The sequence below is a fragment of the Adiantum capillus-veneris genome, chromosome 26, assembly GCF_014529385.1.
Source record: "Adiantum capillus-veneris isolate H3 chromosome 26, ASM1452938v2, whole genome shotgun sequence".
Classification (NCBI taxonomy): domain Eukaryota; kingdom Viridiplantae; phylum Streptophyta; class Polypodiopsida; order Polypodiales; family Pteridaceae; genus Adiantum; species Adiantum capillus-veneris.
In genome coordinates this window covers 106,556,897-106,579,184 of record NC_140956.1, presented here as the reverse complement: position 1 = coordinate 106,579,184, position 22,288 = coordinate 106,556,897, and the positions used below count along the sequence as shown (strand labels likewise).

Here is a 22,288-nt window from a genome sequence, read left to right as displayed (position 1 = left end):
TTTAACACTAACCATTGGAGGTCTTTAATGAAGCTAACCCTAAGGTCTTTTAAGTTCCATTAGATGCACATTGCTCTTTGATAGACTACCTCCTTTTGGACCCCTATTGAGATGTAACCATCTCTCCTCTTGGTCCCCTGCTGAGGTAAGTCTAGAAGCACTTATTGCACATTGCTCTTTGATAGACCATCTCCTTTTGGACCCCTATTGAGATGCAACCATCTCTCCTTTTGGTCCCGTATTAAGATAGGTCTAGAAGCACATGTCTCTATTCTAACTCTTGTTCCCATTTATTCTCCCACATTAAATGATGAGTTTAATATGAGAATATCATTTGGTAAAGTTAGATATTATATTTTATGACACCTCCCAAGAAAAGATCGTTCTTATAGTAGTCTATCCTCCAGGTCATTTGCTTCTTTTGCATATCTTACTCACGCGCAAGGCCACTGATCACAGGGCACTCCTTGAAAAGATGGAAAAGGTCTTTGCTAGCCATTCTGCATTGAGAAAATATTTCCGGGCCAATTCCCGTGGAAAGAGCCTTTACCCCGGTCGCAAGGCTCCCCATAGTATCTTCCAAAGAAATACCTTCATATTGAGTGGCCATTATGGGCACCAGATGTTCTTGGTGAATTCCTCCCATCTTAACTATGGCCACTTCATGCCTTACTTTCTAGAGAAATACCTTCATATTGAGTGGCCATTATGGGCATTGGATGTTCTTGGTGACTTCCTCCCATCTTAACTCTGGCCACTTCATGGCTTACTTTTTGTTCAAAGGAGAGAATCAATCTATCGAAGCCATAAGCGTGTGGTATACTTATTTAGTTTGTGGCTTAAAGAAGTGTCCTTCCTTAGGCGATTGCCATGCTTTCCACCCATACTCAGATTTGCAACTAGGTAGGCATCAGCTGTCCAACCGTTCCAGGGCTCTGCTGATTAGTACCCTTTCAGTCCCATCCAAGTTGTATCGGAGGACCATTTGGTATGTTCTTTTCTACCAATTACTACTATAATCCCAAAATTGGTCCAATTATCAAATGCCTTTGTTATTGGTCTTTCTAGCAACTTTCCTCCATAATGGGTTCAAAATGATGCTTTCCACCTTAGAAAGCCACATGGACCAATGAGATGCGGAGTTTTGAAAATACCTTGTAAGTTCTCCCCACGACAACATCTCTGTCGCTCTTTTGCATTTCCGAACAAAGCTCGTGCCTTGCACCCTTGAGCTTCATGCTAGCCCACCGAGGGGCAAGTAGTTTGTCGTGTACCTCGAGCCAACCTTGCGAGTAAAGCTTGGCATTGTCCATTATGGCACTGGCCATAGTAGCCCAAGGTTGGTCTTGCTTTGTAAATGCGACTACAAACTTAGCAGTTAGGGCCTCCATGTGGATACCAGGGTTAAGAATCCCGAGGACGCCTTGCTCGACCAGTCTCGCAATTGTTTTCCAGCTAGCCCACTGCCAGGGCATCGAGTCTTTGGTGTTGTTCTTCCATAGGAATCTTTTTACTGGTTTAAGGAACTCTTTCCAATTGCATTTAGCAAGTTTCAATAGTGGACCCATGAAAGCTATATACGGGAGCATGAACGAGTTGATCATTTTCACTCTACTCTGGAAGGGAAGAAGCACATACTTCCATCTGCACATCTTTCTTCTTATCTTCTCCATGACCCAAGTGAATTTTTGCTTGTGGTTAATACCCACCCCTAGCGGGGCTCCAAAGTGTCAAAATATCTTCCCTCAACTTTATGCAAACTTTTAAAACATTATGTGACTTTTGTCTTCAACAATGTTTGTGAATTTCATCCTTGGAAACTCATTGTGAAACAAAGCCCCTAAAAATTTTCTCATGGGGGGGGGGGGGGAGTGTGCACATTGCCCAAAATAGGGCATTGACTCTCTTAATATATAGAAGACAACCCAAGACCAAATATATCCTTCTAATCTTGCAAGCACGTCAAATTAGGGGAATCTGAGGAGATCTGGTGGTTTGGAAAAGGCGAAACTTGAAAGTAAAGCCAAAAAAGAAGAGCGGGCAGGTCGCTGTCATTTAAGCCGAGTGTCTAGCGGGTCTCCAACGGGTGAGGTATGGTGCCCCAGACGCTGCATGGGCCATAGGAGAGAGAGAGAGAGAGAGAGAGAGAGAGAGAGAGAGAGAGAGAGAGAGAGAGAGAGACGTGCAATGTGTCGGAAGGAGGGCGGTGACATAGATATTGTCGAGGGTGGGAGGCGACAACATCTGTGTGTCCGGGGTGTGTGTGTCTGTTACAGGCGGGACATAGGCTGCTCTTGACGGTGGTTGATGGGATGGTAGGGCAGAGAGCCTAAGGGTCGCACGCCAGTGCTACTCCCCAGCCAAGCTGTAGTAGCAGCCTCTCTCTCTCTCTCTCTCTCTCTCTCTCTCTCTCTCTCTCTCTCTCTCTCTCTTGCAGAGGAGGCTCAGGCCGGAGTGCACGTGCTGCATGTTATTGCGATCAAGGTAGGAGCCGGGTAGCTGACGATCTTTGTTGCGTGCAAGTGCTGAAGGCTTTTGGGATGAAGGTAGAGGTGTTGCTGATGAAGCAGAAGAGTTTTCCTTTTGAGCTCTTGATTCCAGAAGGAATCTTGGGTTCAAATTAATTAATGAAAGTGAATTTAGACCCAATATGTGGTGGCAGTGAGTAGCAACAAGAGCGAAAAAGAGAGATGTAGTCATAGCTTTTGCTTTGGCTTGTCGTGCAGAGTAAAAAAAAATTCGACGAGATTGAGGCAACCTCTTTTGTAAGCACATACCCGTGTTGCAAACGATGGAAGTTGACTAGTACTTTTTCCTCGCCTGAAGGTGCTTCTTACTTGTTGCCCTTGTCGAAACACATCGGTGCCCAAAAGAATAACCGGCTCTAGTTCATGTGCCAAATGAGCAACACCTGTTCATTGAAAGAAGCTCTAATACCATCATAAAAAAGCAGGACTCTCGTGTTCTAAATCTCCACCAAGCTACTCCTCTTATAGAGAACTTTGGCCTCTATCATTAGGAACCCTTGCCAAGCATCCGCTACTAGGAATAGGAGTCCCACTACCCTATTCCCACCTAGCCCTTACTTGTAGCATTTAGGCCTCATGACCTTTTTCTTTAAAGTGTTGGTCATGGTTTTGAAAAAGGGAAAGAAAATAAAGTGTCCAGGTTGAAAAAGGCCAGTATGTTGCCGCAATTTTTTAAGCATGACAAAATAAAGGGTATCTCATGAGATACCCTTCAAAAAGTGAAGCAAAAGGAAGAGAGAGAGAGAGAGAGAGAGACATGCCACGTGTCCACAGGCACTTGATCAGAGGTAGGGATTTTTTTTTTCCTGCCAGGTATCGCACAGCCGGCTCAGCCAGAGCGCAGGTCTGACGGGGTTTGCCTCGCCACAAGGCGGCTGCTGTCCTTGTCGAATTCAACGCCCATGCAGATTGGACCTCCTCTTGCTTAGTATGGCTATCGCCAACGTGTAACTCTCCTCAAAGGTCACCCTCTGTAAACTGCGTCACCCCTCGCAGATGCAACCGCCACCTTTTCTGATGCAACTGGCGCAGCCTCTACTGATCCTTTGCATGCTCGTGGCGGCCTCCCTTTGCCTTCACCGCCTTCCTCTGCAGGGCGACGAACTGCAGGGCAGATTCCATCGCCTTCAGCTGCGAAGCATAAGCTCAGCTCTCCCTCTCCCTCTCCCTCTCCCTGCTAACCATGTGGACCGCGAGGCTGGTGAACATAGGGAAGGAGGTGCAGGCGGCGCAAGGGGCATGGAGGAGGAGGACGATGCAGATATGATGCACGTCTATCTGCAGCCCCAAGGCAAACACGACCAAGCGTGTGCATTGCCTCCGACATAGACGCTAGTCTTCAAAGTTAAGGATTTGGAGGAATCTCTTAACAAATTAATTAATGAAAGTGATAACGACCCAAATATGTCTACGTAATATAAAGCAAACTCCTTATGTTTGGTACGAGAAGATACATGCTTACTTACTTGGTGAAGATGTTCTTCAAATATTACAACTTAAGGAACTTTCATATTGTATGTTAAGCATGCGAAATAGGCACTGCCAAATTTTGTTTTTGGGGTTGATTAGAGGGTATCTCAAAGGATCCCTCGGGGCTTATGAAAGGGAAAAGGTAGAGTTTTGAGTTTGTAGTAAGTAATGGTCTCGTGATGGTGCAACAAGTTAATTAGTGGGAAAAGAAAAGGAAATTGGTGCGCGCGCACATGTGAAAAGATAAGTTAAAAGCAGAACAAAACAAACTTTTCATCAAAATACTCCTCTAATTTGTGGAAATTCCGAATGTGCCTCTCAAGGTTTCAAATGAAAAGCATTGAAAAGACAGAGAGTAGGGGGCCGAGGACAGGTGGCAGCATTCTCTCTCTCTCTCTCTCTCTCTCTCTCTCTCTCTCTCACACACACACACACACACACACACACACACACACACACACACACACGCGCGATTGTGGCTCATCAAGGACACATGACCCAATCCGGCACAATGCGCAGCGATCGTTGTAGCTTGTCGGGGCTGAAATAAGAAAGGCTTCTTTGAAGAGAGTAGCAGAGTCTGCAGGCGGTGATGTCAATAGTCAACAGACGGGTACGATGGCGGTAGGGTAGCATGTTGTCACAACATGGGGGGAGAGATACGTAACCGAGGAGGAATGGAATATGAGCACGATGGTTAGGTGTCCCTTCCTATGCATGTTGGGATTCATCTTTGTGCATCTCCTGCAAGGTCTCTCCCTATCTCCATCTCTTGCGATCATTGGTGTGTGATTTGCACAGCTCGGCTAGGTCATATAGGGTTGGTCATGTGCGGGAGGGGGTAAGAGATTCCGCCTTCTGTAGAGTGGGCTGCCGGAGGTGTTATGTAGGAGTGTGTGTGTGTGTGTGTGTGTGTGTGTGTGTGTGTGTGTGTGTGTGTGTGTGTGTGAAGGAGACGCAATTGCCAGCAAGACAAAACTGCGATGGAAGGGCGGCAAACTAGACCATCTCGTCAAAGGGAACATATGGAAGCTCCGTGGTCGTGAGTGTTCTCCATCTGCGAGAGAGCTTCTCTGTTGTGTTGGGAAGCCTAAGCTCCGTGAACGTCGTCTAAGGGTGGGCACATGAACTAAGGCCATAAGCCCTTTTGGAGTTAAGTTTGGAAGGAATCTTGAGGCCAAATTAATTCGGTTTCGAATTTTTGGACCTACATGACTATCCTACTTGCTCTACTGGTTCCACTTTCTCACAACACATTAATTAGCCAGCGAGATTCTAAACGAATTTGGAATTTGAAGGAAAAGTCTCCGTGCATGTCGCTATCAGCGCCCTGCGCAGCCTGTTCACACCCTGCTTTGTACCTGCGCTTGCGTCTGTCTGCCTGCACCATTCGCTTCTCTCAGCACAACCACTCGCAGCATCAGTAATCAGTTGCATTTCTCCCTCTCCGTGTCTGTCTTGCAAGGCTGTCAGGCATCGCACAGAGCTTACAAACTAATTCACTCACCATCAGCACACCATGGCACAATGAAATCCCCTCAAGCATAGTTGCCTGTGCGCACTCCTTTACGCGCTTTCCTTTGATTGTTGCAGAGACGTTCCTGGCTGCTTCTCCGTCACGTCGGTGCTTCTCCGGCTCAGTCATGCAAGGCAGGACATCACGAAGGAGACACAAAGGCAGGACATCACGAAGGAGAGACAGAAAGAGGCACTGCCTCGTGACGGATGCCTGCAGCGCCACCTGGCTCTATGTCTATGCCTCTTGCACGCTGGATTGTGTCGATCTACCCCTCCCTGCAGGGCGGCAAGACACTAGAGAGACACATGGAAATTCCCAAAATACCCCTCCGATTTCAAAAATTTCCAAAACATCCTTGTATTTTGTCATAACTTCCCAAAATGCTCTTCAAATATTTAAAAATTCCCTAGTTGCAAGACTAAATCTCTCCAAAAATAACACACCCCCAGTAATACTTTGCCATAAATTCCCAAAATGCCCTTCAAATTTTTGATACTCCCAAAATACCTCCGGTTGTGAGGGGCACAGGAGGAGAGAGGGGACAGCGGCACAACAAGAAGAAGAAGAACAATATTTTATCGTCGCAGGAAACTATCCCAAGAGACCATAAACATCTATCCGACGAGGAGACTTGAACTGAAGACCTGTTATTCAAGACGAAAACGGCATTTTTGAAACGAAACATCTCATCGATGTGCCATGCCCATGGGAACCCCCCCTCTTCCTAGACTAACTTTCATCCAAACTTTTAAAGAAGCATCTTTTGAAACAAATGAAAAACAACTTTTTGGGACCTACCTTGCTCTACTTTCAATTTTCAATACATAATATCTTCCCAAGATACTTCAGCATCTCGAATTCGAATTAGATTCAAAAGCACCCTTAATCCCTAGGATTTGACCTCACCACGTAGACAGTAAAAAGACAAGCTTAACCACTAGGCTATTCGCCTTGGCTGCCCTTAGGGCTCCCTTAAGCACTTAAAAAAACAAATTACCCCCTGCCCCCCCCTCCCCCCCACCTACTAGGCCATTAGATGCCTTATTTTTGTATTCATTACAAGATTGTACATTATGTTGTCTCACAGGTGAGAAGATCAATGCATGGCCAAGGGTCTAAGCATTGGTAGGTTGTTGAGGGAATCTTTTGATGATGACTTTATATCTTGGGTTGTGGAATTTTTCACTCTCATGATTCATTGATGATGTTTCTTCCTATAGATCCCACATAGTGGGGAAAATGAGAATGTCATCCAAAAAGATAAAACACACACTTACCGACCAAGTCTACAACATTACGCATTGACGAGCGCAAAGCGTGATACAAACCCCGACGGCCTCAAAAATGTTGGGAGCCGATGCACGTTGTTGCAAGTCGATCACGGTGAAGTGAACATGGGGCACCACTTAGCTTTGAGCGACTAGGACGCAGACAACAATGATTGTGAATATCATGGACTCTCCACACACACACACACAGAGGAAATGACAGGTGATGAAAATCCTCGGGGGTGTGAGGCAGAATTATTTTCTTGCAATATTTACAGCAACCTTATTTACGACGAGGTGGCAATTCATGGTGATAGAGGGATAGAGGGGGAGATAGTGAGCCTACTTGGTGTGTTCTCTAGAGATGACTCACCGACACGAGAACCTTGCTAACATGAGTGCGTGTGCATCGACCATTGGGGTCGAGATGTAGACATAGCTTCTTTACATAGTACAAATTCCCAAAGAAAATTGCTACAGTAAGTCCCCTCTCTTGTGATGCAAATGTTGCCAATTTCTCCCACCCAAAATACTACTAAGTGCTGACCTCTGATGAACTTGCCCCCGCCCCCCCCGATAGTGACCTCTTAGTGCCTTTTTATAGGTGCTGGCTGCATTAGATTAGGGTAATCTGATTGGATTAGGGTAATCTAATGAGGGAAGACAAAGCAAGGCCGTGGGCCTTGGGTGGTTGACCCTTGCTTTGTTTTGGGAAATATTATAAGGAAAACCTCTAGGTGGGCCTTTGTGACCATCACCTAGAGAGATGAGAATTTACAAAATTGGGATTTTTTTACAAGATTTGGTTTTGAAACTGGAAAAATGACGATAACCTACGGATCTTACTGAAGAGGGCATCATGGATACAATGCCTCTGAACAGTGGCCTTGTTGGTGCGTTGGTGTAGCGCATTCGTCACTTTTAGGATCGGTCGGGGCATGCCTTCGATGCCTTTGCTTGTTTTGGTGTTGGCGACGCGCGACTTGACCGCCTCCTTTCTTTTTGTCGATGTCGTCGATTTCCTTCGGTTTTTTTTATATTATTTTTGGTGTGTGCGTATATGCGTGTGTGTGTATGTGTGGATCGGCTGTGTGTGAATGTATAGGTGTGTGGGTGTATATGGCAAGGTGTGTGTGGGAACGGACGGTATAAGAATATATATATATATATATATATATATATATAGATAATATACATATATATATTATGGGGTCTTTTTTTTTAATGTGCTGACTGCTACGCAGGGAAACAGAGAGAGGGAGAACGAGAATGAGAGAGAGGGGGGTGGAGCAGGTGCTATATGGGGGAAAGGGAGGTGTGTGTGTGTGTGTGTGTTAGAGAGAGTGAGTTGTCTGTATACTACGCCCGTATGGGCCGAGAGCGAGTGGGATGGCTGCCTGCGGGCTGTGGTGACACAAAGAGAGCGAGAGAGGCGGGGTGAGTGTGTGAGGGTGTGGTCCTGTGTGGTGTGAATAAGAGAGAGAGAGAGAGAGAGAGAGAGAGAGAGAGAGAGAGAGAGAGAGTTTCTGTGCATGCAGGGCGGCCTTCGGGCTGTGGGCTTGACACCGAGAGAGCGCCATATCACATGGCGGGGTGAGTGGCGAGGGGGGAGAATGGTGAGGGTGGATAAGAGAGAGAGAGATAATCATATCTACGCCTGCGCATGCTTAAACCAGGAGAGAGAGAGAGAGAGAGAGAGAGAGAGAGAGAGAGAGAGAGAGAGAGAGAGAGAGAGAGAGAGAGAGAGAGAGAGAGAGAGAGGGGGGGGGTTTTGTCAACGAAGTAGGTTAGGGAGGGTGTGGCTGAGGGAGGATTTGTGTAGGGGAAGAGAGGGAGAGAGAGCCGTGTACATGGCGGGTTTCTACACCAAGGGGAAGAGAGAGAGAGAGAGAGAGAGAGAGAGAGAGAGAGAGAGAGAGAGAGAGAGAGAGAGAGAGAGAGAGAGAGAGAGAGAGTGAGTGAGTGGGGGGGGGGGGGAAGAGAGAGAGGGTATGTGTGGGTGAATTGAGAGAGAGAGAGAGAGAGAGAGAGAGAGAGAGAGAGAGAGAGAGAGAGAGAGAGAGAGAGAGAGAGAGAGAGAGAGAGAGAGAGAGAGATATTCTACTTCATGCATGGTGGGGCCGCTTACTCGGGGGGGGGGGGGGGGGGGGGGGGGGGGTTTAAGAGCTAATTGAGGGAGGGGAAGATAGGGGGGGATAGAGTGGTGGTCCGCCGGTGGGAAGAAAACAATAGGGCGGGAGATGGGGGGAAGAGTGAAGCCGAGGGGGTGTGGACGAGAGGAGGAAAAAAACGAGGGGTGAGGTATGGCGGCCCGCTGGGCTGGGATATGGACGAGGGAAGAGAGAGAGAGAGAGAGAGAGAGAGAGAGAGAGAGAGAGAGAGAGAGAGAGAGAGAGAGCGCTTGTGAATAATGAAAGAGAGAGAGAGAATTTACAAAATTGGCGGCCCGCCAGGGAATAGTGGAAATGTTTTTTTATGCGCCCATTGGGCTGGGTGATGCAGCAGCGGCAGGGTAAGTGAGAGAGAGTGGGTTGGCGGAGCTGAGCAGCAGGAGAGAGAGGGCTCTATCTTCTGGCGATAATGGAGGGATGTGGCCAAATTGGTGGCGCCTTGCCAGTGGTTAATCATAGAAGGGTGGTGAATGTTAAAGAAACTTTTCTTTTTTTTGTTTTCCCTTGGTAATATGCTCTCTCCTTCTTGGGGTTTAGTTCTCGCGGTCACGGTTTTGAAAACCGGCCGTCATTAGCCCTCCCGTATGGCTAGAGGCATTCATGCTTCTAGCCCCACCTCTGATTCTTTAGTTGCGGAGTTGGAGGGTCCTCCCTCTTCTGGAATATCTAGCATGAACTCTGGATCAAACCTAAGGAAATACCTCTTTAGTCTCCATCCATTGACTCTAGTCTTGTGAATTCTCCCATGTGCTTCCATCAGCTTATAGCTGCCGTTGTCATAGCGCCTTTTGACAATGAATGGTCCTTCCCACATTGGGGTTGAAATTTCTTGTCCTTCCTGGTGTCAAATCCGTTGTCGTATCTCAATACTAACATGCCTTTTTCCAGGTCCTTTTCCTTAAGCCCTTGATTGAAGGTGAGCCGGCGTCTCTCTGCCTGCGCTGCATAGTGATTGATTGCATATATCTAGTTGGAGCCTTTCCAGATCCAGGATGTGATTGTGGAGATTTACAATTGGGCGCTGTAATTGGCTAGCCATGACTCGTAAGCTTGCTATCTGTACCTCAATGGGCAGAATTGCCTCCTTTCCGTAAACTAGATGGAAAGGGGTGAAACCTAATGATGTTTGGAACGTCGTTTGGTGGGCCCATAGAGCGGCCATGAGATGTTTATCCCATTCTCCTGTGTGGTTATTCACCTGCTTTGTGATGATTTTGCAGATCATTCCATTTACCTTTTCTACTAGGCCATTACATTGTGGATAGTATGGTGTGGAATGTCGGCGTGTAATGCCTAACTTTTTCATCAGTTCTCCCACCAGATCGCCTGTGAAACCTGGTCCCCTATCAGATATTATCTCAAGAGGAGTGCAACAGATGTGCTCAAATATGAACTTCGCTACCTCTTGGGATGTAATGCGGGTGGTGGCTGCTGCTTCCACCCATCGAGTCATGTAGTCTACACCAACTAGAATGTACAGTTTACTTGATTGGGCCCTTGGTAGAGGACTGATTGCATCTATTCCCCATTTCTCAAATGGACCGTATGCAATGATAGGAGTCTGTGGTTCATAGGTTAGTGTGCGATCACTAGCCACTTGACAGGCCTTGCACGTTTTACACCAGTGATGCACATCCCTGTTCAGGCTAGGCAAAGAGTATCCTGCCTGTAGAATCTTCCTACTGGTGATATCTAAAGCAAAATGACCGCCGCAGACACCATCATGGCAACTTGAAATTACCTCTGTGATCTCACTGGAGGTACTCGCCTGAGAATCTGATCCTTGCCTTTACAATACAAGTGGTCGTTTACAAGGTGGTATCTTGTAGCCTTCCTTACCAGCCGCTGTTTCTGGCCCCTAGTGTACCCTTCCAGACATTCTCCTGTGTCTAGAAAGCTGATAATATTAGGCATAGCATCACTACCCTGAAAGAGGGGTAGTTTTAGTTTGATTGCTCCTATGGGAACATCTTGTATTCTTTCCTTGGGTAGAGCATTTGCCTCCTGATTTTCTGTCATGGGGACATGAAATAATTTCACTGCTTTGAACTTCCTTAAAAGATCCTTAACTTGGCGTAGTTGACCAAGTAAAATCTGATTTTTACAAACCCAAGTGCCGTTTATCTGCTTTATCAAAAGCAGAGCATCGCCAAACACATTTAGGCGTTGAATCTGTTGCAAAATACACCGTTTTTACCCAAGAATTAAAGCTGCATACTCTGCTTCGTTGTTGGAGTGAGAGTGTAATAGCTGCCCGATGGAGAATACCCTTTCCTGTTGCTCATTGAAAATGACGATGCCAGCTGCGGACTGGTCCACTGTTCTCTTGTATGCTCCGTCAAAGAAAAGAGAGTGAGCTCTTTCTAGCTTAGGAATTTCTACCGTTGGTGTCTCTTCTTTTGCTTTCGTGTTGACCTTCAGCTTCTTCTCATAGTGGTGATGAGTAAGAATACCCGCTAAACTAGCCCTAGTGGATTTTTCTACTTGCATGGTGTAGTCAAACTCTTGTAACTTAACTAGCCATTTAGAGATCCTTGATGAGACATCCATGTGTCACATTACATACGGAAAAACCTCCTCGATTGTCAGAATCACAAAGGGTCTAGGCAGTAGATAGGAGCGGAACTTTGTGGTAGCAAACATTAGTGCGAGCACCATGTGTTCTACTGTGGTGAATCCCTTTTCTGATGGGGTCATGACATGACTAGAGAAGTAGATAGGACGCATGAAAGAAGTTTGGGGGTCCTTTTGTATTAGTACGGCTCCAAGTGTATCACTTTCTACACTGGGGTTCACATAAAATGGCTCGTCCCATATGGGAGGTGAAATAGTGGGAAGCGTAGCTAGGATTTACTTCACCTCGGTAAATTGCTGCTCATTTTCTTCACTCCATGAGAAGACATCCCTCTGGGTGACTTGTTGTAAAGGGAGGACCACTTGAGATAGCAAGTGAATGAACCTGCTTAAGTATCTTACCCTCTGAAGGAAAGAAACCAACTGCTTAGCGGTGGTGGGTGATGACAAAGATACCAAAGCTTGAATCTTGCTAGGGTTAGCCTCAATCCCTTTTGCTGAAATTACATGGCCAAGGAGAGTAACTTTGCTTTCACCAATGTGACACTTATCCACGTTGAGCTGGCTACCCAAGGTTTGCAACATGGTTAGGCCATCATAGACTTTGCTCAAATGGAGGGAGCATGAACTATAGATGCAAAAATCATCTATGAAGACCTATATTGACGTTCCAAAGTATGGTTGGAAGACAAAAGTCACATAACACTGGAATGTGGCCGGAAGCATCCTCAAGGTGTTATGAAAGTTGTCTTTTTCTCGTCTTCTTCCGCAATGCTAATCTGAAAGTATCCTGAGTAGCCATCACATACTGCCACTTCATTGAGAATTTCATCTTGGAACGGGAGGAGAAAGTGATCCCTCTTTGAGGCTGCATTGAGAGGTTTATAGTCAACACAGACTCCCCACAGACTCTCCACTTGCCATTCTTCTTTGGTGTTACCACTACTACTGGAGAGACCCATTCTGAGTCTTCGACAGGGTAGATGAAACCTGCCTGTAGCAAATTCCTCACTTCTTTGAGTAGTGCTTCTTGTTGGATTACCCCAAGTATTCTGAGCTTTTGCACTACGGGTTTACTTCCTTCCTTGAGTTTTATGCAATGTTGTACTACTGTGATTCCTGTGATCTTATCATAACCATCAATGAACAATGTAGTGAAGTTACCTAGCATGGAGACATATTCCTTCCTCTCTTCATCGGTTCACTCATTGGAGAGCATCCGATGTAACTTACTTGTATCCTCAAAGGATTGCGTACCTGATGGTCCCTCTTGGTTTGTCGGGGGTGCTTCAGATTGTGTCAATCTTTTTTGGTCTTTAAGGATGACCCCATCACTTCGATGCTACTGTCACTTTCTTCAGTTGTTGTTGTCTCTTCTCCTGAGGTGGACGAATAGTCACTGGTGGACTCATCTTTTGAAGCTTCCAAGATCATGTTGCGTTGCTTCCCAGTCCTCATGTCATAGAATATGGACTTCCCTTTAGCGTCCTTCATCTAAATCATTCCGGTACTCCAGTCTTGCTTAGCTTCCATAGCCATGAGCTAGGGTCTCCCAAGAATGATAGGGTAGCCCTCCCCTTTGTGTGGCATGACAAAAATGTCTACCTCCACTTCTGTATCAAATGCTTTTACTTTGACCGCATTCACGATGCCTATGCATTTCACTCTTACGTTATTTGCCATTTTGGCTCGGCAGGGTGTCAGCCTACTCACCTCTAGGCCTAGATGGTGCATCATTTTTTCGCTCATGACGCATATTTGCGCGCCACCATCTATGTAGACGTTTGAGATTCGTTGCCCCTTGATGTGGGCGTCCATGGTTGGTAGGATGTTGTCGAGATCCCTCCCAGAGATAGCCCCAGCTATCCTTGGTCTTGATTTTCTTGTACTTACCATCTTCGTCCATTGCCTCCTCTTTCTTGGTGCAAGATGGAGTAGTGGGGGCCAAGTTATCTTCGGGCCCTGCATCAACACATCCTGAACTAAGTCATATGGTTTAGCATACTCACCTAGTGAAAAATCCACGATGTCTATCTTCCGTCGCGGCTTAGATGCCTGCTTGCTAGACTCGCCTTTTCCTTTCATTTTCTCTTCTTTTTGAGAGGCTTCTTTGTGCCTGGCACGCTTCACCCCCATGGCATCCACTTCTTCTACTTTTGCTTTCCCTTTGTGCTTCTCTCGAACTGGTTCTTCTACCTTTGCCTTTCCTTTAGCTTCCAAGCTAATAACACTCACTGCTTGGTTTACACCAGCTGGTGGGGGTAGTGGTGGAATATGAGGTGGTGGTGGTGGTTGTTGTTGTACAGGTGGTCGAAGGATTTGGACCAATGGAATCGGCCCTGGTTGCCTGGGTGGTGGTGGTCTTGCCCTTGGCGGAGAGATTTGATTCTCTCTCCCTCTATTGAAATTATGCCTTCTTGGATGTGGACAGTAGTACATGCCATGGCCGTCTTCCCCACAATTATAGCAGTGGTACTCTTGGTTTTGCCTTCGTTGTCCTCTTCCTTGTTTTGGATTTTTGACAGGTGCATGCCCTTGCTATACCAGATGCACGGATAAACTCTCGAGTTGGGTAGTGATGCGACTCAATAGGTCTTGCTGCTCTTCTAATGCCTCTTGTGGTTGGGCTCTATGAACGGCTGTTGCAGTGGGGTTAGTCAGATTGAGCTCGATTTCTCTGACTCATTGACTCTTGCTTGCATGCGCAACTTCTTGTCTTTAAGGAGGGCTACTTCCACTGCCAACTCGTATGTTGCAGGAAACCTTCCCTTCACCTTCTCCTTAAGCGGTGACCACAGGCCAGCAATGAAACGGTCCCTCTTCAAGAAATTAGGCGCTCCTTCACCTTCCTCCAGTGAGGCAATCCATCTCTCCCACAAATCCACAAACTTGGACTCGTAGGTGGCATACTCTAGCAGACCTCCCTGCTTTAATTTTGTCAGTAGCTGCCATAGCTTTTTTGAAGTTGTGCCTCCACCAAACCTCTTCACAAAGGCAGCACGTAATACATCCCATGCATTTTTGGTAGCTTGGGCAAAGCATTCTACCAAGACGTGGCCTCTACTTTCATCACCAGAGGAAAAATTCATAGCCGTGAGGCGTCGTCATCCTTGTTGGAAACCACACAAGCGATGTCAAAATCATCCTGAAAGTCGGTGGTGACGTCTTCTCCCTTCTTCCCACTGAACGTGGGGAAAGAAACACTTGCCATGGTAGTGACTCAGGAAATTACAAACTTTAAAAAAAAAATATTTATAAGATTAATGACAGTAGCGGCTCATAGCAGCTTTTTACAGGTTGGGTGGATAGATTAAAACAAGATAAAGATGGAAACATTGAAGGAGTGGTGGTAATCCAATATGGAAATAATGATAGGGTTTGGGGAGCTTAAGGATTTCTCCTAGCACCGTAGCACCGAACAAATACATAATCTTCTGTTGGTAGAAGAGTTTCCTATCCACATAAATATTCACATGCATATGCTGCAGAAATCTAAACGGGAACGCTGTTGGCCCGTTTTCCATCATGCATAGAGGTTGGAGCACTTACTTATACTCTTACCGTTCCGGTGTTGATGAGTTGGCACATCCACAGGAGGTCGTCGCCTTTCATAGGCTCTACTTTATCTTCGTCGCTCAGCACATACGTGATGATGGAGACGCGTCTGACTACTCCGAGCCTTTTGGCTAGCAGCAACTGCAGATAATTACCGTAGTCGACGCGTTGCATGAACTCCACTCCACTCCATTCAGCTGTAACTCGTCCCCAGCCCACTAGGTTTCACCCGTGGTGGAGAGCTTCTTCAGGATGAGCTGTACGGGGAGAGGACGAAGACCCTCTACCCGTCCTCCAAAACAGCGAGAGCAGTAGCCAAACCACTCCTCTTTAGGACATGGAAACCTTCTTACCACTTCTGCTTCAGGATTGTCGAAATGGACTGGCAGTACTCGCATGCGCCGTGTGAATCGGTAGGCAACCTTCCGCCACTTAGCCTCGGATGACCTTCTCTTTGGCAAACTGGGAACGACCCGGCTTCCGAACTTGAAGCACTCGCATGGCCAGATGCTTCATCCTTTGGGGTCATGTGTTTCCAGACTGGTTTAGCCTTTCCTTACCTTTGGCTCGAGCAGCCCCTTGGAGTAGAGGTTATACCTTTGATTGAAGTTTCCTTAGGGAAGAGAGGCCTTATCATTTTCTTTCCTCCTTTGATATGGACGACCTCCTCACGGTGAATGTCGATGTAGACGATTTCAGCCCCTTCGCTGCCTTCGTTGCTGGCACTCATTGACAGTGTGTTTTGGTTGACAGCAGTGATGGCACCTAATAGACCTCCCACCTGATGCTCTCAATTTGTGGTTAGAACAGACAACACGAGATGGAGAGCTTACCTCTTGAATATTGACGACACTACAGCCTGGCATTAGTACTTCAATGAAGGCGGTTAGTGCCTCCTTAGTCTCCTCCTCTTCCGTCCTTCAGTTAGAGAATTCCTTAAGCCATTTGTCCATGATTGATGATGTGCGTTTCTTTCAGCATTGTAAACTGAGGATTTCTGAGAAGCCCTCCTCTGTGGGGGCACCAAATGATGAGCGCAAAGCGCGACACAAACCCCGACGACCTCGGAAACGCCGGGAGCTGATGCACGCTGCAAGCCAGTCACAGTGAAGCGAACATGGGGCACCACCTAGCTTTGAGCGGCTAGGACGCAGACAACGGTGATTTGAAATATCACGGACTCTCCACACACACACACACACACACACACACACACGGAGAGAGAGAGAGAGAGAGAGAGAGAGAGAGAGAGAGAGAGAGAGAGAGAGAGAGAGAGAGAGAGGAAAAATGACAGGTGATAAAAACCCTCGGGGGTGTGAGGGAGAATTATTTTCTTGCAATATTTTCAGCAACCTTATTTACGACGAGGTGGCAATCATGGTGATAGAGGGAGACATAGTGAGCCTACTTTGTGCATTCTCTAGAGACGACTCACTGACACGAGAACCTTGCTAACATGAGTGTGTGTGCATCGACCATTGGAGTCGAGATGTGGACATAGCTTCTTTACATAGTACAAATTCCCAAAGAAAATTGCTACACTAAGTCTCCTCTCTTGTGATGCAAATATTGCCAATTCCTCCCACCCAAAATACTACCAAGTGCTGACCTCTGATGAACTTGCCCCCCCCTCGATAGTGACCTCTTAGTGCCTTTTTATAGGTGCTGGCTGCTTTAGATTCGGGTAATCTGATTGGATTAGGGTAATCTAATCAGGGAAGACAAAGCAAGGTAGTGGGCCCTGGGTGGTTGACCCTTGCTTTGTTTTGGAAAATATTATAAGGAAAACCTCTAGGTGGGCCTTTGTGACCATCACCTAGAGAGATGAGAATTTAAAAAATTGGGATTTTTTTACAAGATTTGGTTTTGAAACTGGAAAAATGACGACAACCTGAGGATCTTTACTGAAGAGGGCGTCGTGGATGCAATGCCGATGAACAGCGGCCTCACTGGTGCGTCGGTGTAGCGCATTTGTCACTTTCAGGATCGGCCGGGGTATGCCTTCGGCGCCTTTGCTTGTTTTGGTGTCGGCGACGCGCGACTTGGTCGCCTCCTTTCTTTCTGTCAATGTTGTCGATGTCCTTCATTTTTTTAAATATTTTTTCTGGTTTGTGCTTATAAATGTGCGTGTGTATGTGTGGATCGAGTGTGTGTGAGTGTATAGGTGTGTGCGTGGGAATGGGCGGTATAAGAAAATTTAAAAAAAATAAATAATAAATAATAAATAAATAAATAAATAAATAAATAAATAAATAAATAAATAAATATATATATATATATATTATGGGTTTTTTTTAACGTGCCGATTGCTACGCAGGGAAACAGAGAGAGGGAGAACGAGAATGAGAGAGGGGGGGGGGGGGAGTGGGTGCTGTATGGGGGAAAGAGAGTGTGTGTGTGTGTGTTAGAATACTGCACCCGTATGGGCGAAGAGCAAGAGAGAGAGAGAGTGGGATGGCTGCCTGCGGGCTGTGGTGAGACAGAGAGAGCGAGAGAGGGCGGGGTGAGTATGTGAGGGTGTGTGAGGGTCCTGTGTGGTGTGAATAGAGAGAGAGAGAGAGAGAGAGAGAGAGAGAGAGAGAGAGAGAGAGAGAGAGAGAGAGAGAGAGAGAGAGAGAGAGAGAGAGAGAGAGAGAGAGAGAGAGAGAGAGAGTTTTTGTGCATGCAGGGCGGCCTTCGGGCTGTGGGCTCGACATCGAGAGAGCGCCATATCACATGGCAGGGTGTGTGGCGAGGGGGGGGGGAGAATGGTGAGGGTGGATAAGAGAGAGAGAGAGAGAGAGAGAGAGAGAGAGAGAGAGAGAGAGAGAGAGAGAGAGAGAGAGAGAGAGAGAGAGAGAGAGAGAGAGAGAGAGAGAGAGAGAGAGAGAGAGAGAGCGTTTTTGTGCATGCAGGGCGGCCTTCGTGCTGTGGGCTCGACACCGAGAGAGCGCCATATCACATGGCGGGGTGTGTGGCGAGGGGGGGGAGAATGGTGAGGGTGGATAAGGGAGAGAGAGAGAGATAATCATATCTGCCCCTGCACATGCTTCAACCAGAGAGAGAGAGAGAGAGAGAGAGAGAGAGAGAGAGAGAGAGAGAGAGAGAGAGAGAGAGAGAGAGAGAGAGAGAGAGAGAGAGAGAGAGAGAGAGAGAAGTCGGGCCAGCCTTCGACCGACAGAGAGTGAGGGAAGGGGGGGGTTTGTCAACGAAGTGGGGTAGGGAGGGTGCGGCTAAGGGAGGATTTGGAGGGGTGTGTGGGTGTGGTTGTAGGGGAAGAGAGGGAGAGAGAGCCCTGTACATGGCAGGTTCCTACACCAAGGGGAAGAGAGAGAGAGAGAGAGAGAGAGAGAGAGAGAGAGAGAGAGAGAGAGAGAGAGAGATATTCTACTTCATGCATGGCGGGGCCGCTCACTCAGGGGGGGGGGGGGGGGGGGGGGGGGGGGGTTGTAAGAGCTAATTGAGGGAGGGGAAGATAGGGGAGGATAGAGCGGTGGTCCACCAGTGGGAAGGAAACAAGAGGGGGGGTGATGGGGGGAAGAGTGAAGGCGAGGGGGTGTGGACGAGAGGGAAAAAAGGGGGGGTGAGGTATGGCGGCCCGCTGGGATGGGATATGGACGAGCGAAGAGAGAGAGAGTGAGAGCTTGTGAATAATGAAAGAGAGAGAGAGAGAGAGAGAGAGAGAGAGAGAGAGAGAGAGAGAGAGAGAGAGAGAGAGAGAGAGAGAGAGAGAGAGAGAATTTATAAAATTGGCGGCCCACCAGGGAATAGTGGAAATGTTTTTTTTATGCGCCCATTGGGCCGGGTGATGCAATGGCATGGTAAGTGAAAGAGAGTGGGTTGGCGGAGCCGAGCAGCAGGAGAGAGAGGGCTCTGTTGTCTGGCAATAATGGAGAGATGTGGCCAAATTGGTGGTGCCCCACTAGTGGTTAAGCCTATAGGGGTGGTGTATATTAAAGAAACTTTTGTTTTTTTCATTTTCCCTTGGTAATATGCTCTCCCCTTCTTGGGGTTTAGTTATCGTGGTCGCGGTTTCGAAAACCGACCGTCAGCATCATCATTTGGTTGAATGTACTAGGTGCACCATAAAAAACGAAGAGCATAACAATAAGCTTGTGGTGCCTATACTCAATCCTAAAGGCCATTTTCTAGATGTCTCACTTTGCAATACTTACGATCCTTACCTAGTGGTAGCCACTCTTTAGGTCATTTTCTTACCTAGTGGTAACCCCTCTTTAGGTTGATCTTTGAGAATATCTTTGCCCTATTTAGACACTTCAAGTTTACTTGATGCGAGGCATAGAAAACTTGTTCTTGACCGTCTTCATATTGAGGACCCTTTAAACCACACATAACTGCAATGAGCTATCCTGCTTATGAACAAAAAGAATAGGATCAACAAAAGGACTTACACTGGACATATAAACCCACTATCCCAATAGCTCACCTAGATGGCATTCTAGCTCCTTTTCATTAGCCTTCTTTAAACAATATGGAAGCTTACATGTTGTGCTCCATCCATGAGATCTATTACATGCAATGCATGTCACTCAAGAGGAAGTGTAGGAGGGAGATCATCCCAGAGAAACAAGTTCTCAAACCTAGCAAACAACTCACCATACATGTCAATGATCAGTACGGGATTGAAAAGTGAGCGCATAGTGCATGCCATGGAGAAGGAAGTGATGAGATAGAGAATGGATGGAGCTCAATGCAACAATAGGCTTCGATTCCTTATTCTTTTGCAATAATATGAATAGGGGCCAGTAGATGGATTAGTGGGTCGTCCACTCAGCCATTCGACCATTACCCTAAAGACTTTCCATTTAACGGTCAATGTGGCCTAAGTAGATTGAAACAAAGCTACATACAAACCTTGTATAATTTCAAAATTACAGTGGCTTCACTCTATACCTATCAACTCTATGAAACATGCAATCCCTCTATGGCTAAGCTCTTAGTAAGAGCATCCGCAAGGTTGTGATTAATATGGGCTTTGACAAGTTCAATCTATTTGTCTACCAACACATCTCGTGTGAAGTGATACCTCAACTCAATGAGTTTCATTTTGGAATGAAACACGAGACTCTTGTGAAGAGTGCATGCCCTAACGCGTGCATGTCGAGTGTGTTGTGCGAAGAAGGAGAACGCAGAAAGTTTTTGGTGGAGCTCTTAGTGAGGATCAAACCTTTATCTCTCCTTCTTGCTCTATATGATCAAGAGAATATGATAAGGTTAGTATGGTCAGTATGATGGGTGTCCAACCAGTTGGCTTGAACCCTAACAATCTTCCACTTGAAGGCCAATGGGGCCCAAGTGGCTATATGTGTAAGTATGTACGTCTATATATAACTGTGAAGCATGTTACCATATACATGTGGTAGTGATGTGTGTGAACACACTAGGACCGCCGGGGCATTTTTTCCCTCTTTAGGAGGTTCCCCCCCCCCCCCCCCCCCCCCCCCCCCGAGCATTGTATATACACCCATCACTCTAGGGCTATCTATCTTTCCATTGCACACTAAGTAACACACTCTCTATTGTGTGCCTTGAGCTTCCTTCCTCTTCTCCAAGCTGTGTGCGTTTCTCTGCAACCCTAATTCCAACAATTGGTATTAGAGCAGGTTGCGTCCTCACGGGCTCAGTCGCCAGCTGCTCCATCACACGCCTGCTCACTTTCTCCGATTACAGTGAGGTTTAGCGAGCGTTCGCAGGTTTGCTCAGATTTCTGATCTGGGCTCATTTCGGCCTCCGTTTCCACTACAGGCAGGTCTGCATAGGCAATTTTTGTTATTTTGTGTGGAAATTCTGACACTGTCATTTTCTGCATAACAGGTGCCTTATAGTCTTCTACGGTTTGTGCTATAGAGCACGTGTTGTTCCTGCTCCGTTTCTCCTATTTTTGGCCAGTTTTCACATCAGGTGCAACATTTATCATGGCTGACAACAACAACACAGATGTGTTCAAGATGTATGCTGCTGAGGACAGGTTGGATGGGGATAATTACCCTATGTGGGCTTATATGATGCAACACGTTCTTGTGTCAAAGGGCGTCTGGAATATTGTGCAGGGCATTGATGTACGTCCTAGTTCTGAGGATGTAGGCGGTGTTGAGAATGTTGCAGGCCTTGCTACAAGGATTGCTGCCGTTAGAGTTGTTTTGCCTACGGCTTGTTGGGATGTTAAGGATGCGCACGCTCATGCATTGATTGCGTTGTCTATGAAGCGCACCATTGTTCCTCACATCCGTTAAGCAAAATATGCAAAACAGGCTTGGGATATTTTGGCTGGTCTTTATGCAAGTCGCAATGAGGCTAAAATTGCTTTGCTGCGTAAAGAGTTGGAGTCGAAGATTATGCATGAGGAAGATGATATGGACACTTTTCTTGCTGGTGTCAAGGATATCAACGAGCAACTTATTTCTGCAGTTGAAGTCATTTCAGACAGTTCCCTTGTGCAGACTGTTCTTGATGCCTTACCAGATTCCTACTAGACTTTTGCTAGTACTTGGAGACTTATGACCCAAGGAAATCTTGAAGTTGTCAAGTTTGATGCATTATGCACATTGCTGTTGCAAGAGTCACTTTCCAGAAAAAAACTGGACTAGACAACGTGCAGTTGAACAGGCTTTTATTGCTTCTCAAAGAAAGGGTGGTAACAACAATGTAGCCACTTCTTATGGTTCTGCTGCGAGTGACAAAACTTTTGTTCCTAATGCTTCTGCTGGTAGCACTTCGTCTGGCAACTCTGGTGATAAGGGAAAAAAGAAGATGCGTTGCCATTATTGTAAAGCTAATGATCGCTTGATCAAGTTGTGTCCTAAGTTGAAGGCCAAAGGGGCTAAGAAGAAAGAGGGTGGTTCCAATGCAAATGCTGGTTCCACTACAAATGAAACCATTGTTGAGTCTTCTGTAAAAGGAGACTGTAATGCTGATGTTGATGCAGAATGAGCTTTTAGGGCAGAGTGCACTTACAATCCTGTTGTCCATGATGCATGCTTGTCATTTGCTACAGATTCAAATGTGTGGTATTTCGATAGTGGTGTGCTAAAGACAAAAGATGTACGGATGCACATCAAAGATTAACATGAAGAAGCAGTAAAGATTGGAGCTACACATTTTTCACGTTTTCCCAAAATGGTCACATATTGTAAATTCCTCATTTATTTCAAGCCATTGTAATATTGTTAATGTGTTACGGGCTCAATGGGAGTTCCAAGCTGT

At 46.5% G+C, this 22,288-nt stretch overlaps 1 protein-coding gene across 1 annotated transcript; it reads right to left on the bottom strand.

Annotated features, from left to right (window-relative positions):
• Positions 1-3,492: 3,492 nt before the first annotated feature.
• On the bottom strand, positions 3,493-18,754 carry LOC147423951 (uncharacterized; the record flags this gene model as incomplete). The annotated part of the gene is made up of 8 exons (XM_086501532.1): positions 3,493-3,659; positions 5,360-5,464; positions 9,060-9,185; positions 16,298-16,379; positions 17,631-17,737; positions 17,848-17,985; positions 18,121-18,221; positions 18,720-18,754. Coding segments are annotated over 8 exons (861 nt in total), but the record flags the coding sequence as incomplete, so codon positions are not given.
• Between the last annotated feature and the right edge of the window lie 3,534 nt (positions 18,755-22,288).